This window comes from Phoca vitulina, unplaced genomic scaffold (genome assembly GCF_004348235.1).
Source record: "Phoca vitulina isolate PV1807 unplaced genomic scaffold, GSC_HSeal_1.0 scaffold18, whole genome shotgun sequence".
Lineage (NCBI taxonomy): Eukaryota > Metazoa > Chordata > Mammalia > Carnivora > Phocidae > Phoca > Phoca vitulina.
The window spans coordinates 9,877,051-9,896,661 of NW_022589721.1; the positions used below are offsets into that span (position 1 = coordinate 9,877,051).

The window sequence follows — 19,611 nt, forward strand, 5'->3', positions numbered from 1 at the left end:
TAAAAAATATATTAGGTCAAAATGACTAAATACACAAATATGGTAGTGAAAAATCAGATACTATACACATATATAATGAACCATAGAGTGGGTTCTAATTCTCGTCCTCAGTTTATTCTTACCATTTTTCTTATGACACCAAAGAGGAAGCATGCTAGATATTAGCTTCTCAATTCATAGTGTTTGTTGTCAACTTTTTGTTTATTTAATTTCTTCTAGTCATTGATTAAAGGATTTTTTATCAGTTAATATCTATGGAAAACCTTGTTTAACTCCCAAATTATCTTCCCAAGTAAGCAATTTAGGTAGAAGTCCAGGAAGTTAGGGTACAATAGGAATTATTTGCTACTGACACTGTTGTTTGCCACAGCTATCCAGGAAGAATGATGCCTGGTCCATGAATGAATACTCTTTGTGGCAAGGGGTTGGGATAAAAGTGAGGAGATGTAGATATACTATTGCTTCCTTTTTTGAGAATTGCACTTCAATTAATAAGCCTCTAACTTAATTTTTGGACGTTACATTGAAACATAAATCAGATAATATAAGTCTTCTACCGAAACACTCTAATTTATTTAATTCATTCTATAAATATCAATTTAGAACCCACACTTTACCATATCCTATTCTAGTGCTAGGGATATAGACAAACTTTCCTCCCTTCATTGGGGAAATACACAAAAGATAGAAAAGTATTATATAATATAATGCCATATAAGGTCTTGAAATATTCATAAGTGTTACGAAGTGCTATAAAGAAAAAGCATGGAGACAGAGAGTGATGGAGATGGTCAGTGATGGAGGAAGAAAGAAGATGACATTTGAGAGAAACCTGAATGAAGTAAGAGGGCAGCTGGTTAGGTCATACTTTCATTCCATTTTTGGATACATTCCAGAATGCCTGGCATGATCTGGGTCTTATTCAGCTCTACAGCCTCTATTTCTTCAATTATCCTCTTACCCACTATGCCACAGGACCCTTGTCATCTTTTTAGTTCTAGGAGACAGCAGGGTCTTCACGGACCTTTGTAAGCAATTTTAATTCTCCCCCAGACACTCTCCTCTTTACATTGCTAAGTCTCTTGTCTTCAATACTGGCTTAAATTTCCCCTGCCCTGAAGTGTCTTCACTGACAAGTCTAAGCAGGCTCCTTTTTATTCCATCCAGAGTGTTTCTTTCAAGTTGTGACTGTTAATTTCTGCATTTACTCTTCTATTTTCTATTTAAAGCCCTAGCTGGAAACTTCCTAAAGGCAAGAAATTAGTCTTTTTTTATTGACTCTATTGTAGACCAACTTTCTAATCAGTGAAAATGTAGGATTCCCTGGGACAAGTTTAGAATTTATAATATTGGTGCTCATCTGGCCATTCCAAGATATACGACATTTTATATGGTTGCTCTTGTATGATAGAGATCATCACAGACTGAGAGTTTATAAAGAGGATATGGAAGAGGTCATAAGAGAAAAAAAAAAAAGACAGCTACCACATCCTCTATCTGCAGATTTTGCTTCCTGCCTGCTATTTTTCCCCTGGTATCACACAATATGATTGGTTATGCTGTGAGGTTAGGTCAGGAAGAGGATGAAATTCAAGCAAGATATGTAATACAGAGCAAAGAGATTACCCAGAATTGTGCACTTCGATGATATGTGCATCATATGTGACTCTGGTTGTATGAGAATAATCAGATCCTCCAAGTGATTCTCCTGCACATTGGTTAAAGATTTCCAGAAGCTAAACAACTTATAATGCTAAGAAGAGCAAGTACTTGATACTTAGGAACAATACTGCACTCTGCTCTCCTCACTAGCTAGCTGCAGCTGTTGTTGAGGTGCTGGGCAGCTGGGGCAGGAAACGATGTCCCAGAACGGTAATTGCGATTCTCATAACTCCGAGGTCGTCATTAAGATAACCTTCTACTCTGCGGTAAAATATCTCCGGGGCAGAAAGCAAAAGCTCACAGTTCTCGCCAGTTCCTTTTTCAGTCTCTTTTGGCAGAAGTCTATTCTGAATTCTTAGAAACATCTGCTGATGGCTTCTGATGACTAATATCAGCAGGGAGTCTCCACAAGGATATTCCAAGTTCTGAAATGTGTGAGAGCATGTGTTAGCTGCGCAGCAGGAAGCTAAGCTCAAACACTGGTGGCGGAGGCATGCTGCATCAGCTCACCGGGAATAGGGAGGTGCGGTGCGGTGCGGTGCGGTGATGGTGGTCATACTAACCGTACTAGTAGCAGTAGTAAGATTATTATCAACATTTTATAAACATATCCTTTATTCCAGACTCTGTTCTAGGTGTACTACATGCATTACCTCATATAATCATTCCAAGAGCTCTATGAGAAAGGCAGTATTATTTTTATTTTACTACTGAGAAAACATAAACTCAGATAAATTTTTGGTGCTGATCTGTGATTCATTATACCATTATACAGAATGTATATTTTATATACATAGGCATCTTTTATATTGTATATTAGAATAGGAGGAAATATTAGCACTAAGGATGAAAAGTATAGAAGGGAAGTAAAATAAATACTTATTTTTTTATTCTAAACTGTGCAATAAGTGATGCTTGATCTTCAGAAGAAAGTAAAATACTGAAAGTCAATAATTGTTAGTGGAAATATTCACTTCTTATGTAAAAAAAAAAAAAAAGCTGTGTGTTGCTTCTGTCTTCAAGATGTTAAAAGGAAGCTACACCTAACCTTAGTAAAACTGCAGTCTAGAATATTGGTATGTAATTATGGAATTAACTAAAATGCATGTGACAAAGAAATTAGTTATTTAGGGGCGCCTGTGTGGCTCAGTTGTTAAGCGTCTGCCTTCAGCTCAGGTCATGATCCCGGGGTCCTGGGATCGAGTCCCACGTCCAGCCTCTGGCTCGGCGGGGAGCCTGCTTCTCCCTCTGCCTCTGCCTTACCCCTGTTCATGCTTTCTCTCTCTCTCTCTGTATCTCTGTGTCTCAAATGAATAAATAAAAAAAATCTTAAAAAAAAAGAAATTAGTTATTTAAATGTTATTTTAAGAATAAGAGAAATATAATGCTTCCTAGAATAAATAGATAACTTATCCAAAGAAGAGAGATTTTAAGCCCTGGTTCTTTACACTTCTTCATGCACAAAAATATACACCAGAAAAATAATGGTTTTTACAAGAAAAACAGATTTTAAAGAGTTACAACTTTTACAACTGAAAAGAGATATGATCTTAAAAACTATACTATATTAAGACTTGTTTAAAAAGTTATCAAAGAATCATTCATATGCTATGAATAAACTCAGCTTAAGTATTTTTAAAGCCAGTACAGTGTCTTGCATACAGTAAATTATAAATAACTATTTAAAAATTGTTTCACTTAAGTAAGAAAAATTTTTTATAATTCATTATATTATTGCATTTAGGTGATTTTGATAATATAAACAATTGCAAACAATATTTGCTGACACAGATAGATATTTACACAAGCTATTCGACAACAAATATTTGTTAAATATTTGTGTCAGACAGGTTTTAAGCTCACTCATAACCATCCCTCCCTTTCTCATTATTATGGAAGAACACTGCTCATTCCAGAACTCTCACTTAAGATGAATGATGATTAAAAGGCTGGCCCTTTAATTAATAGATGTAAGAAATATGTGGTTTAGTTTGAAGATGTTTTAATGTCTCTTTTTAACAAAAGCTTCTTATTTTCTATTTTACTGCCCTCTCCCTTTCTGCCCGTGTTTTTCACCATTAAAGACCATGATGTTTAGATGAGGAGTTTTAGAAGCAGGAAAGGAATTCCCTGCCTGAATAAAATACTATGTCTCAAAGCTACCTCAACTGGATACCCACTACACTTTTCTACACTAACAACTGAAGATGTACATCAATGTTTCTATTCCCTATTTCCTATAATCCTAATATAATCTCCTGCTAGGGATAGAGAGTGAAAAGTGTGAAATAGGAATGGCATGGAACTTCAGAACTGAATGATATTTAAATCTGTCTTTAGATAAAAGGATCCCTCTGGGAAGAAAAAAGTGACAGAGTGGGGCACAAATCAAAAATTTCAAAATTTGCCTTTCTCACTTTCCTATATCTTGAATACTAATTAGAGTAGCTCTCTTCTGCTAGATGAAGACACCATCCTTTAAAAGCCCTCTGCTCTCCAATTTCTTTGCCCTTCCTCATTCCCACCTGCGATAGACAGAATAATGGCCTCCCAATGGCATCCATGCCTTAATCCAGGAAATTTATGAATCAATTTCTTTACATGTTAAAAAGGGACTTGCAGATGTGATTAAATTTAAGGACTCTGAGATAGAAAATTTATCCTAGATTACCCAGGTGGGCCCAATCTAATCACACAAGTCCTTAAAAATAGAGGAAGAATGCAGAAGAGTGTGCCAGAGAAATGTGATATCAGAAGGACTAGACAGACTTTGCTGAATTTTAAGATGGAGGAAGACAGCTGGGAATGGCTCTTAGCTGAGAATCAGCAAAACAGCTGGGTACCTTGACCCTACAACCACAAGGAATTGAATTCTTCCAAGAACACAAATAAACAGGAAACATTCTTCCCTAGAGCTTTCAGAAAAAAACAGAGCTTGCTGACACCTTAATTTTATTGTAGTGAGACCTGTACTGAACTTCTGACCCACAGAACTGTAAGGTAACAACTGTGGGTTGTTCTAAGCCACAAAGTTTATGGTAATTTGTTACAGCAGCAATAGAACCATCACCATCATATCATCCAACCATCATAACTCTTATAAGTATTCTTTAGTGTGGCCACTCACTCAACCTTCAAATTTAGAGAAGTCACTTAAGTTCTCTAAACTTGCTTTTGCACATATAAATTAGACATAATAATAGCAATTACTTCATATAGTCATTGGGAAGATTAAGTGAGATGATACATAAAAAGAGCTTAGAATAGTACCTAACATACTAATTTTGTAACAGAGATTGTCATACCTTTCCCAAACATCCTATTACCCTTTCTTCCATGGTAGTAGCATTTCTAGCTGGTACTAACTTACCCTAAATAAAAAGACTGTACTTTCCATCTTTCTTGCAGTTGAGTATGATCATGTTGCTAAATTATGGTAAAAATTATGTGGGGTGTGTGTGTGTGTGTGTGTGTGTGTGTGTCTGTGTGTGTGTGTGTGTGTGTGTGTTGTAGCTGATTCTAAGAACCTTTCTTAGGAAATAGCTTGCATTTGTCTGTGTCCTTTGCCCTCCTTCTTCTTTATCACTTCCCCCATCCTGCTTCCTGGAATGTGTGAGACACCATGCTGGAGCCTGAGACACAATTCTGGAACTTGAAGGCAAAGGCTGCATCCTGGGAATGGTAGAGTAGTAATTAGCCTAAGTCCTTGAGGAATTCCTAGAGCAGAGCAACCATGACCTACAGACCACATACATATCTTGTTCAATGTTCTCATTGGGGGTTTTCTGTCACTGACAGCCAAACCTAATCCTAACTAAGTCTGGATATCCTGATACTTCTAATTAAGGATTTCTTCGTCCAGTCTTCCATTTTCTTCTCTTATGCCAACCCCCAAAAGACTTTACTTGGCTGCATTAAGTATACTAATTGTCATTATTTATGTGAATCACTTAATATTTATGCTTAATTTTCATATAGCACAGCTCTGATTATGCGTATCATTCAAAAACAATTATAATATTGAGGTTAAAGTGTTAGGGACACCCAATAGTTAGCAGGGGGAGGAGGAGTAAAAAAAAATAAATGAAATAAAACTACTTTGTATTTTGCATACTTTGCCTCCTTTTTTTCAGAAGAATCAAGAAGTTCCAAAGAAGAGCTACCAAATGTAAATAGACCAGTGACATTTTTCCTAGAAATATTTAATCAATTCTTTTAATAAACATCCATTTGAATAACTTTCATATGACAGTTACAATACTAGAAGTTAAGGATGCAAAGATTCAAACATGTTTTTTTTTTTTTTTATTAAGTGTGAAACTAAGGAAAACAGATGAGTAAACAGATAATTACGATATAATATGACAACTGGTGACCAATATGCAGAGTAGGGTCCTAAGTCAATCTAGGTGGGAGGACGGCAAAGGGTTCCATGAAAAGTGAAACATGAGTTGAGGGCTAAAGAACGGCCAGGAATAAATCCTGTCAGGAGTTAAGGGAGGTGCAAACAGAGTAGGCAAGCATAGAGAGCAGCATATCCCCCAAACTAGAGGGCTCTGGTAATGTACTGGTGGAGAGTGTTGGGGCAGTGGCTTTGAGAGATAAGACAAGTTCAGGTTGTTGATGGATTCATCCATGAGGTTGCAGAGATCTGTTTAAATATTTTACCAAGAAAGGAGATATCATTTCATTTTAGAATAAAATTTCACACTGGATTTATTGATAGGTTTAGGATGGTATGAAAATGAGACAAAGATTCACTATTTGGGAAATTGGCTGATAATCCATAGAAGAAATAGACAACTTGGGTGAGAGAAAGTTAAGCAACTTTGAGACATACCAGTGAACTATAATGAATCCACTAGACATTGTATTTAGATGTGTGAAGGAAGAGAAGAATACATAATAAAAAAAGTGTTTAAATTCAGAACATGGAGGAAATTGAATTTTAAGGAGATGGCAGAAAAGAGGAGTACCGGGAAAAGACAGAGAAGGGGAAAATTCAGGAAATGAGAGAATAAAGAAGCCAGAGGAAGAGAAAGTTTCAAGAAGCAAGAAGTAAACAATAATGTCAATCATTCTATGGCTATTTTTTTTTCTTTTTCACTTTACTAATTTGTTATTGTTTAAACCAAGCTTTTATTATAAAATATAACATATTATTGAAATTTAACAGAATTTTTTGTTAGTAGAAAAGGGGGAAAAATAACTGTGGTCCTCTATCCAGGAATAATCCTCTTAACATTTTGGAATATTTCTTTTTATTTTCTAATTATTGATATTTATTTTTAGATGACTATTCATTGTGCCTGTACTGAGTAATTCACTTCAAATAAAATATTTCAGCTAAATAAACCATTTGACAAGAAGACACATTTCACTGGCAAGGTCAGTGCCTTTGGTGGCATCCCTACTTCCAAGGCTGGGATACCCTACAAATGGGTGAACACAACCACTTTCCCGGGCTTGAGGAATTTTCTAGTTGTTTTCCCTGGTTTCCAGCCTATTGCTTTATACCAAGATCTGTACTTCACTTCGAGGCTCTTTCTGAATCCTGACTTGGTAGGACTACCAACCTGGCTTTGATTTGTCCTGAACTGCTGCCTCAGGATGGCTCTCATTGGCTCCTACTCAAATGCAGCAGATCCTGTCAGTGCTCCATCCAGATCCCTGTACATGTTTCTTGTCCTTTCTGTTATCTGTTTGCTATATTCCATTTTCATTTGCCCCTAAATGCCTAGAGATACAAGTCTTTTGGAGGCTTTCTTCAGTCTATGGGATCTGTTATGCCCGCACATGAGCCCCAAAGGACCTGGCTAATCTTTAGCCTATGATTATGGGACATAGAAGAAAGATAGCCCAGCTCCCTTGTACCGAGTTGGAAAAAACTCTGAGGTATAATTTACACAGGCACAGGATCAGGCTGCAGCTTGGATTCTGCCTGAAATTTCACCTTTGTTTAACTTCTTTCCTATCCTGCTTCCCCCACTCCCTTAATAGTTTCCCGAGTGTACTTTTTTAATAGATCACTTGTATATAAATCCTTGTCTTGAGTCTGCTTTTTTTGCAGAAAAGACAGCTGCAGTCTGCAGAAAAGTGACACTTTCCATGTCTGGCTGAGGTTTCAGACCTGGCACCGAAGCTTGGCATGGGTCCCCAAACTCTGACTGCTTGACACAAAGACCCAGTGCCTGTAAGTGGGCAGGCTAAATGAAGTGGCAAAAGGCTAGCTGCAATGCTGGAACAGTGACAATACGGAAAGGCTTCTGATGGCAGTGTTATGGGTGGCAGTCAAGGGTGCCCCATAAACTCTTCATAAACTGAAGAGTTTATGGGGAGGAGCCTTGAGTGGGTTTTTTATGGGTCTAAACAAAAACCATGAATGGTTGTAGTGAATATATGAATAAAATATTTTACAATTGAATTATTTTACCACATTATAAAATAGACCCTTACTACTTATTTTTCTTAAATACAGAGTAGAATGGAATGATCTGCCTGGAAAGGGATAACATTCCCTATTAGAAAAGGCTGTCCTTCTTTTTTGTTTTTTTAAAGATTTTATTTATTTATTTGACAGAGAGAGACACAGCGAGAGAGGGAACACAAGCAGGGGGAGTGGGAGAGGCAGAAGCAGGCTTCCCGCAGAGCAGGGAGCCTGATGCGGGGCTCGATCTCAGGACCCTGGGATCATGACCTGAGCTGAAGGCAGATGCTTAACGACTAAGCCACCCAGGCACCCCAAGGCTGTCCTTCTTGACCTGCATTTAATTCTGGGGCAGGTGTCTATGAAAGGTAAGGGGAAAAATTCCCATCTATCATGTCTCTTCAACCGAAACCAAATGCATGTCATATATAATAATATAAAGTGTTATAGTGAAATTTTATCAGAACTGTATGAAAATCCCAATAAGTATGTTTTATGATAGTGCTTGAGAAAATAAATACCAGTATAAATACTACTTAATATATCATAGAGTTAACATTTACTCATAAAGCAATATAATTGCCACCAAAATATTTGCTACTCATTGTGCACTAATTTTAGACTATGCTCGATCAAAATGCCTAATAATTTCTCACATATTCTATATGCTTTGCTTATTCTTATCTATTTGTTCTTTTATTTATACAGCAAATGTTAACTGGGCATTCACTATGTGCTAGGTACTATTCTTATGCTTAAATATCTTTAATTACTTAATATATCTCAACATATGTATTATGGTCTACTTGATGATGTCATCCACTTAAAATTGTCTTTGGAATAAGGGATAGCATAAATAATATACATATATGATATGTTAAATTTATAAGATAATGTCTAATGTACAGAGTGCTGTTGTTTGTTGACTGATGTGATCCTCCAATATTCCTATGACGTGGCAGGGCAAGGATAATTATCCCTGCTTTGAAGAAGAGGAAACGGATATTCAGGGATGCAAAATGACTTGCACAAGAATTCAGGGCTTCTGACACTTAGATCAAAACTCTGTCCATGTATCACTTTATGTAGAAAAATAAGGAAGTTATTTATAAATAGGTCAGGAACATTCAGAATGAGTTCTTAAATATACACACTTAAAATCATGCCAGTCCCTTAACCTTCTTCATTGTTATACCTAGGTTATAGTAAACAGTATTCTTTGAATCATGAGGTACAACGTGAGCCAAATTTAGAAACAAGTTAAATATCTATAGTCCTGGGGGTGCCTGGGTGGCTTAGTCAGTTAAACGTCTGACTCTTGGTTTCAGCTCAGGTCATGATCTCATGGTTGTGGGATCGAGCCCCGTGTCTGGCTCTGAGCTCAGCGTGGAGCCAGCTTCAGATTCTCTCCCTCTCCATCCTGCTCATTCTCTCTCTCTCTCAAAGAAATAAATAAAAACTTTTTAAAAAATATTCAGTCCTAGAATACAAAAAAAATGTGCTTTTGGCTAGTGTTACCCAACATTTTTTTTAAGCCACAGTCAATTCACATTCTTCTGGTGACCGATTTTACTTCATCTGACACTTCAGACTTCTGCTAAACTAGTGAGAGCTATAATCTAAACTGAAGTCAACCTCATGTTCAACCTCTCCGAATTGTATTCTTCTATGCTCGGTTAGTTTAATCTTTTATTACTGATCTCCCAGTGGATTTTATTTTCTGAGTTGTGAGATTTGCTGACATCCTGGAGACATCAGTATTATTCTTACAAACAGTTATCCAGTGTGGATAAAAGTGCATCCCTTTATTTTTATTTATTTTTATTTTTTATTTATTTTTTAAAGATTTTATTTATTTATTTGAGAGAGAGAATGAGATAGAGAGAGCATGAGAGTGGGGAGGGTCAGAGGGAGAAGCAGACTCCCTGCTGAGCAGGGAGCCTGATGCGGGACTCGATCCTGGGACTCCAGGATCATGACCTGAGCCGAAGGCAGCCGCTTAACCAACTAAGCCACCCAGGCACCCCAAAAGTGCATCCCTTTAAAATTAGAACAAGAACTGGTCAAAAAGCCAGAAAGAATTCTATTCCACAACATTTTTATCTCAGTTCTGCACATTATACTGAAGAACTATACAATTTTTAAAAAAACTATTTTGACATTACTATTAATTTATGTTTACATTAGAAGACCCACTTCTCAAAAGACTATTAGAAATCCAAGAAATTAGAGTAAAGGTATCCAACATTACCATATGTTTTCAAGAGCTAGATCCCTCTTATCCCAAAGATAGAGGAAATAAGCATATAACCAATTTGTAGGATATGAGAAAATGTATTAGAGAGCAAACAGGAGAGCTAAATATTTCAATAGATTCTTTATACTAGGTCAAGAGACAATAAAAATGATGACTGTATCATTAGCCCCCTGCCTCACGGTTCCTTAGTGACAAATAACAGAAAACTATTTTGGCAAACTTAAGTAAAAAATTTAAAAAAAATAACTAAATAAAGATATGGGGTAGTTCACAGAAGTAAGGAAAAGCTAAAATCCCAGGTTGCCAAGGGGAGCATCCCTTTTTCCTTTCCCTTGAAGCCCCTACAAAAACTTCACTTGAAGCAATTCCCTTGCAATGGGATATTTATTCTCCTTAAGACTAATCACTAACCATCGTCACCACTCATATTCCCCAAAGCAGAGAATCAAACTCTCTGTGGTGATTGTCTATATTTTCCCTGTATGATATGGTAGCCCCACCAGCAACGTGTGGCTATCGAGTACTAGAAATGTGGCTCATCTCAATTGAGATGTCTTTTAAGTGTTAAATACATTCTGGATTTCAAAGAGTTAAAATGAAAAAAAAATAGTAAATTATTTCATTAATAATTTTATTCTGGTTAAATAAAATATAACATTAAAATTAATTTCATCTTTAAAAAAATGAAGCCACTAGAAAATTTTTTTTTAAAGATTTCATTTATTTATTTGACAGAGAGAGAGACAGTGAGAGAGGGAACACAAGCAGGGGGAGTGGGAGACAGAGAAGCAGGCTCACCGCAGAGCAGGGAGCCCGATGCGGAACTCGATCCCAGGACCCTGGGATCATGACCTGAGCCGAAGGCAGTTGCTTAACCTACTGAGCCACCCAGGCGCCCGCCACTAGAAAATTTAAAATTCTATATGTGACTCACATATTTCTATTGGATAATGCTGGTCTAGACAGCCTTCAAACAATTTTGTAGACATAGGTCAAAGCATTTTAACAACTATTTTCTCCTACAGTTTTTTTTTTTTTTTAATTTTTTAATTTTTTGTAAAGATTTTATTTATATATTTGACAGAGAGAGACACAGCAAGAGAGGGAACACAAGCAGGGGGAGTGGGAGACGGAGAAGCAGGCTCACCACGGAGCAGGGAGCCCAATGCGGGGCTCGATCCCAGGGCCCTGGGATCATGACCTGAGCGAAAGCAGACGCTTAACAACTGAGCCACCCAGGCGCCCCTTCTCCTACAGTTTTAAATAGACATCTTTTTTTGTTTGTTTGTTTCTAAGTGTGAGTAGCTGCTAAGGATGCAAGTTCTATACTGTAATTTTACAAATAATTTAAATATAGTTTCCCTAAGGCTTGAAACAGTAGTCCACTTTATTTCTAGAAAATGTCAACTATAGGGTGCCTGGGTGGCTCAGTTGGTTAAGCGGCTGACTTTGGCTCAGGTAATGATCCCAGGATCCTGGGTCCAGCTCCCTGCTCAGCAGAGAGCCTGCTTCTCCCTCTCCCTCTGCCTGCCACTCTGCCTACTTGTGCTCTCTATCTGTCAAATAAATAAATAAAATCTTTAAAAAAAAAAAGAAATTCTAGGTGTTCAAAAAGTCAGACTTTGTGTTTCAATTCAAATTACTTTATAATTCTATGTACTGTAAATTCTAGTTCTAGGATAGACAGAGATATAGATAGATCAAAAGATAGGTGGATGGACGGATGATAGATAGGTAAATACATGCATACATACATAAAGAGATCAAGAGATGGAACTTTCTATAAGTTTGTTGTTTAGATGAAATAAGGTAATGCCTCCTTCAAATATTTCTTCGTGTTTTTTTTTTTTTTTTTTTTTTTTGCTTTGTTCTTTGTTCTCAAAGACTCTCCCCTCAGGAACTATGTGCACGTAGAATTTTCTAGTCTGGATCTCTGGAATTTTATTTACACTCGAATAATGTAAAATGTTAACATTTCAGCTGGGAAGGTAATATACGACTTTCTTTTGAAACTATGGAAGACAATCACAAGAAGGAAAGGGATAAGAGAATAAACAGATAGAAGTTGGTCTTCAAGCAGGAGAGTGCTAGAAAGAGGAATACCTGAAAAGGGTGTCCAGTTCTCTCCTCTCCCTCCCATGTACACCCTGGGAACTGTTTGTGTACCCCAGAACACACAGACATCAGATTGAAGACAAATGCACTAGACCACTTAAATCAAGGAAGATCATAAAAATTAAGGAAAAATTCAAGGCAGAAGAGTATTTACTTCACATTTGGAGCTAATGTTAAATGCATATCGTAATGCAGAAGAACAATTAATTCAGTGACCAGGCTAGTTTAAAGTATTTGTTCTAATATTTTAACTTACTGTTGTGAAGAAGCCCTCAATTATGTTCATCATTGACATTCTAAAATTAACGGAATTATTCCCTTACAGAAGCTTGTGCAAGGGTATAAAGTGACTGTGAAAACATACATTACTTTAAGACTGTAATGCTCAGTCATTATATTTTATTTCTAGTAAGCTTAATGGCAATGTTTGTAAACTAAAAAAAATGACTATAATTCAATGTTTAGTCACTTGTAAATTAATCAACCACATAATCAAAGATGGAAGACAATAGTATATATGGATGCTTTATTCTGCATCAATACATAAGTTAAATCTAACAAATAACTGAAGAAAAGCATGTTTCTTAATGAGATGGCAACATTTGCCAATAATGTCATTTAAAATGATTCTACTTTGAATCAGACATTTCATATTTCCTTATCTAGTCAGTAAAACAACTTTATGATACGATATTATTATCTCTAATAGATGAAAAAGAAAAGCTAGTTCAGAGGATTCAAAGATCATGCCTATCTACAACTGTGTTACTAGTAAAAGGGATAGCCCAGATTTGAAGCCAGTTCCATCCAGTTCCAAATCTCAGAGTTTTTTCCACCAGTCATATATGTGTTTTGGACATTTAGAACACCATGATTGCTTTTAAAATTATCAAACATAGGGTGTCTGGGTGGCTCACTGGGTTCAGTGTCTGCCTTCAACCCAGGTCATGATCCCGGGGTCCTGGGATCCAGTCCAGCATCAGGCTCCCTGCCCAACAGGGAACCTGCTTCTCCCTCTCCCTCTGCCGCTCATGCTCATTCTCTCTCTCTCTCAAAAATAAATAAATAAAATCTTTAAAGAAATTAAAATAAAATTATCAAACATAAAGAAAAATTTGAACAATGATATTTGAAGAAAATTATAGATATTGAGGTTAAGCATCTTGGTTAATTGAGGTTTATACCAACTAGGAAAGCTGTGTGCCTATGGTTCATGTCAGCAACTGCCTTCCAAAATGAGTTCTTTTTTTTTTTAAGATTTTATTTATTTATTTGAGAGAGAGAGCACAAGCAGGGGGAGCAGCAGGAGGAGAGGGTGAAGCAGGCTCCCCACTGAGCAGGGAGCCCTACACAGGGCTGATCCCAGAACCCCAGGATCATGACCTGAGTGGAAGGCAGACGCTTAACTGACTGAGCCACCCAGGTAGAGTTCTGATCTAGGAATCTGTAGAAGCAAAACAGGATTTTTCAAACTATGTTATAACCTGTTAGTGCATCACAAAATCCATTTATTGAGGCATGATCAATATTTTAAAAACAAATAGATCACAGTAGATTAGAATAAAAAACAGAGAAGTGTATTCATATATTAAGGGAAAATGTTATTTTGTGGCACTGTGTGTATGTATGTGAGTGAATTGGGCCATGATGTAAAATACAATTCTAACTGTGGGTCATGGTTAAAAATGCTTGAAAACCAATTTCTATAAGGATATCTTAAAATAGAGGTAAACCAACAGATCAAAAATTAATGTCCTCAGTCAGCTACTTGATAAAAAGAGCAAAGAAGAGAAAGTAATTATGTCCTCCTTAGAAAATAAATTGGATTTTTTTAAGGAGAAAAAGAAGAGATAAAAGTTTGGCAGATTGGGTAAGATAAACAAGGAGAAATGTGACAACCTCTGTGAAACTTCAGGTATCTCAGTAAGTGAGAATGAATTAAACTTAGCAAAGCAGACATCTTATAGAACAGAAGATAATTACCACATTTTGATGACAATTACAGGTAATTATCATGACACAAAAAGATTTCTATCTCAATGCAAGACTAATACAATGTGTTTGTTCCACACTTTATAAGGAATTTACTTCATGCTTATCTTGGTATAAGATACTTACACCTTCCTGTGAGATGTATCCTTGTAAATAACACATTTCTTATGAAATACACAGTTCTGACCTTTGCTGGCTACGTGATCTTAGACAAGTTATTCAGCCTCTGTGTTAAGTGCAGACAATAAAAGTACCTACTTCACAGGGGGAGTCTTATGAGGATTAAATAATTCATAAAAAGTGCTGTCAATAGTATCTGTCATGTTGCTAAGTGTTCAATAAGTGCAACTTGATTTTTCAAGTACTTCATGATTTTTTATTTTTTTATTTATTTTTTTAAAGATTCTATTCATTTGTCAGAATGAGTGAGAGAGAGAAAGCACATAAGCAGGGGGAGTAGCAGCCTCCCCACTGAGCAAGGAGCCCGACGCAGGATTCGATCCCAGGACTCTGGGACCATGACCTAAGCTGAAGGCAGACGCCCAACTGACTGAGCCACTCAGGCGTCCCAAGTACTTCATGATTTTTAAAAATTTTCTCAACAACCCATAATTTGCACAGAAAAGATATCTGGCAAATAAATATTTGGTGAATTGAACTGATCACACAGGTTGGGTGAGTAAAATTATTTCCTTTATGTAGTTGAAAGTTTAAATATAGTGATTTTTCCCAAGTTTACACAGATGGTTTGGGACAACATAAGCTTCTGATCTAGCTCTTCTGATTCATAAATCAGGGGTTTTCTATGAGATAAATGTCACTGACCCATGGATTGATTTTTAAAACCATACTGCTGTCCTCAGGATTAGGTTTTATGAACATAAAACCTAAAACATTCTTGCAGATAGTACATACTTTATCTAATAACAATGAGTTAATGTGTTTTAAGTCCTTACTATCTTAAGCACTCTGTATTTATTACCTCATTTATTCCTCACAGCTCACTATGAAATGCATACTCTTATTACCCACATTTTTATAGATAAAGAAAAAGAATTACCAGGAGGTTAAATGACTTGATCAAAGGTATCAGTAAATTCTAAATCAGTATTTGAACTACAATCTAAACCAGTTTTATGGGCTCTACTAAGAAACTTTATTTAATCTAACCCAGAAAAGATATCATACGATCTGAGAGGAATTTTAATTCTGCCTATTTAGCTCCTCTCTGTATTCTTACAAGGAGAGGGAGAGAGAGAAGACAGGAAAACTCACTGTTTTCAGCTGTTCCTACACTCGTTCAGCATAATAATTTTATTTGAAGTATTGTGACATATGCATGTTTAGATGTATTACTCATTTTTAGTAAACAGAAAAACAATCTAACCTTTCGAAATATCCATAGTATGAATCCTCTATTAGTACCAACCACATTAAAACCAACTTTTTATAATAAGGAATAACTGTATGATCTATGGTAATAGCAAAACATTGAAAAAAAAGTCAGCCATGTACCAAAACATGATACATCTGAATGACAAGTCAAGCAGAAAAGATATGAATTGAAAAGCCATGATTCGTGGCTTCTTTAAAAAAACAAAACAGAAAAAGAAATACGTACTTACAACCTTCAAAAATCTATCTCAGAAAACATTCATTTATAATTTGAATGTGTTGTTATTTATGTTAGTAACTGGGAGTAGAACTGTATTATTTAAAATTTACTTTTACCAAAATTCTCATATAGGTTTATGTTCAGATAAGGCATAAGTAGAAAATACTGCAGAAATCATACTTTAGTTATGAATTTCCTTTACTGCACTTTCCTCATGATCTCTTTGCCTTTGTCTTTATGATTATGCTTTTCTACCACAGCGGGTTTTCCCTTACCTTATTTGTATTCACCGCTGTGATGACCCAGACGCATTGTGCATTGCTGTCATACTGGAATGGGAAGTTGGGAGATGTAAAGGTGCCACTTGGTCCTTGAAGATTAGAGCCACACGTCTTCACTAAAAGAGAAATTGCATTTTAAAAGTGAGCCTATAACGCGTGCAAAATCTTAGCAATAAAGTATTTTGCAAACAGACTTTAAATTCAAAATTGCACAATTATAACCACAGTGAAATGTATATTAGGGCATTCTGCCACTTATCAAAGTGAGAGTATTTTTTATACCCTAAAGTTCACAAGCTCAATATTTTCAACATTAATCGAAAATTAGTTATGAATAACAGTGTGAGGCATTATAAGTTATCCTCTGACTGTAAATAGATGAGTTTAATTAGAGAGAGGCTAGTTACGCAATACTGTGTTAACAAAAATCCACAAAAAGAAAGAAACAAAGCCATGGGTTAAGAAATCCAGATAGCATTTTCTTTATTTTTTAAATTTTATTTATTTATTTATTTATTTATTTATTTATTTATTTATTTATCCATTCATTCATTCATTCATTCATTTATTTATCAGAGAGAGAGAGAGAGAGAATGCACACAAGAGCAGCAGACTCCCCGCTGAGCAAGGAGTCCGATGCGGGGCTCAATCCCAGGACCCTGGGATCATGACCTGAGCCGAAGGCAGACGCTTAACTGACTGAGCCATACAAGCAACCCCAGATAGTATTCTCAACCCTATTTATTAAGTATCCTAGGATGTGAGACTGAGACATCAATATGAAAACTACTTCTACTGTTCTTACAACTGTGAATTAGACCATTCAGACTACAAAAAGAGCTGCACTGAAGTAATTTTAATAAATTCCCACAAAAGTTTAATATTGCAATATTTCTTCAGTTTTTCCAATCCTTCTGCTTAAGAAGAAAGAATGGCCACACTGCATCTGTGTCTTCTCTTCCTTCTCGGTCACCAAGGTTTCTTGGCATTAGTTTTGATTTGCATTTCTTTGCCTCATTCCATTAAAATCTTGTACACGTCATCCTTTTCCAAATCATCAGTAACAGTTCATTGTACATATGTGATGTACATATATTTTCTTTTTTTTGATGTACATATATTTTCAATGCACTTAAGACTTTACATAATTATTGATGTGGGCAACAAAGGCAAAAGAAAAGTTGCCTGACTACTTAACAGCCCACTGACAAGTCCTTGAAACAGGGAAAATGACATTCCTCTAGGAGCTCAGCTGCCTTGATGGTAATATTTTGCTAAGGGCAAAAGGCAATCTTAGCCCAACCCCAGGATCCTGTGAATGTACTTTGACATATAAAAATTCCTTTGGAAATTTCCTTTATCTCTACCCCCCAAGATACATGTTGTCAATCATCCCTCAAGCATATGACCCACTGATATATATCTGAAGGGTCTCATGACTCAGGTTTTATTAGTAATAAATAACCTTTTCCCAACAATAGCTGGCCCCCTCAAGGTCCGGGAAACCTTGCTTCCAAATTCCTTAGAGACTAAAGTTATCCCTAACCCCCTCCCAGCTTGAAAGTATATAATGGGCCACTCCTCATGACCCCAGTGCTGCTCTTTGTGTCCTGTCCCTGTCCTTTAATAAAAGCACCTTTTTGCATCAAAGACCAAGAATTCTTTCTTGGCCATCAGCTGCAAACCCTAACATCTTTCCTATATCAGTTATTATCATCACTTTGAATATCAATTTAGAGGTCCCCAAAGTTTGCTTGACTTGCCCAAGATCACTCAGCTAGTAAATAGCAGAGGCAGGATTAGAGCTCACATTCTTTCATCTCTTACTTTCCCATTACTAAGCATGTGTCTCTCTAGTATGTTAAATATAGCTTTCTTTATATAGTTTTCTTTACTAGGTTCTTTTCTCCCCCATTAGCTTATATTTTGGCATAAATCTCCTCCAGACAACTTTACTTCAACTTGAGGGTTATATCTTGTGGTTAAGTCATTTAGTATTAAATGGTTACTTTTAATTTTCTCTTATTTGTGTCTGATTTTTATATTTTAATAAAACTGTTATTTTGTAATAAGGAAAAAATAACAAATGGTATTTTTCTTCCTTCAACATTAGTTACCAATTTTTCTTTTTCAATATACTACCTATCTTCCCCTAAGTCTTCTATGCTCACTACAGCATTTTCTTCTCCTTCGTTCACTCCTTTTTCCTTTTTTTTTTTTTTTTTTCCCATTTCCATGGTATAAATAGTCCTACCTTGGCTGATTTTAACATACCACAGGTTATCAAGGCCTGACAAAATTTCTGAATATTTAATAATTGGCTCTTTTTTCCCAGCTTTTTTGAGATATAATTGATGTATAACGTTGTGTAAGTTTAAGGTATATAACATGATGATTTGATACACAGTAAAATGATTACAATAAGGTTAGTTACCTCCATCATTTCACAAAATTACTTTGTGTTTATGTGGGTGGGTTAACATTTCAGATCTCTTTTAGCAACTTTCAAGTATATGACACAGTATTATTAACTATAGTCACTATACTATATATTACATCCACAAAGTTATTCATCTTATAACTTGAAATTTGTTCCCTTTACCCAACATCTCCCACCATCCGTGGTCCTGACTTTGGCAACTACAATTCTACTCTCTGTTGCTATAATGTTGTCTTTTTTAGATTCCACATATAAGTGAGATCATTGCTTTACAACATCTTATGAATCTTCTTTATGCACTACTTCATCTTCTCTCGCATTCACTTTTTGAAAGTATTACTGCTGACTTCTCTCATTTGGGTATTGAATTGCTTTCTCAAGGCCAGAAATGACCTCCTAATTGCTAAATCTAATAGTATCTCTTCATTTTTTCCACATACTTGATCTCTTAGCAGTAATGGAAAGTATTGATAAGCTTTATTTGAAGTTATCTGCCTTCCTTTACACAGTCCTGAACTCCCTTGATTTTTACCTAATTGTTTTAAATTGTTATGCTCCATACCCTGTGGTTGGTTGGTTGGTTTGTTTTTGCATTTGACCCATACGTAGCAGAATTATAAATTGATTACATGGCTTATTTTTCTTTGTTCAGTGGTCTCTCTGAATGGTTAATCTAACTCACTTCTATGACTACAACAGTCATTTCTGTGCTGATAGCTCTCAAATTTACATTACCAATTTTTCTATCTCCTATTTCCAGAGTAATTGTCTCTCTGTTTGCTATACGTTCTATGAAACGTTTTAAAGGAGCTTTTAATTAAA

The 19,611-nt window shown here is 36.0% G+C and overlaps 1 protein-coding gene across 7 annotated transcripts in view; it reads right to left on the minus strand.

Moving 5' to 3' along the window:
* The window catches only part of CSMD3 (CUB and Sushi multiple domains 3), a 1,192,082-nt gene that overhangs the window by 579,927 nt on the left and 592,544 nt on the right, over positions 1-19,611 (minus strand). For all 7 annotated transcript variants that reach the window (XM_032415697.1, XM_032415696.1, XM_032415695.1 and 4 more), the window contains one exon: positions 16,344-16,465. In XM_032415697.1, coding sequence (XP_032271588.1) covers positions 16,344-16,465 — 122 coding nt within the window. The remainder of the gene's footprint in view (positions 1-16,343; positions 16,466-19,611) is intronic.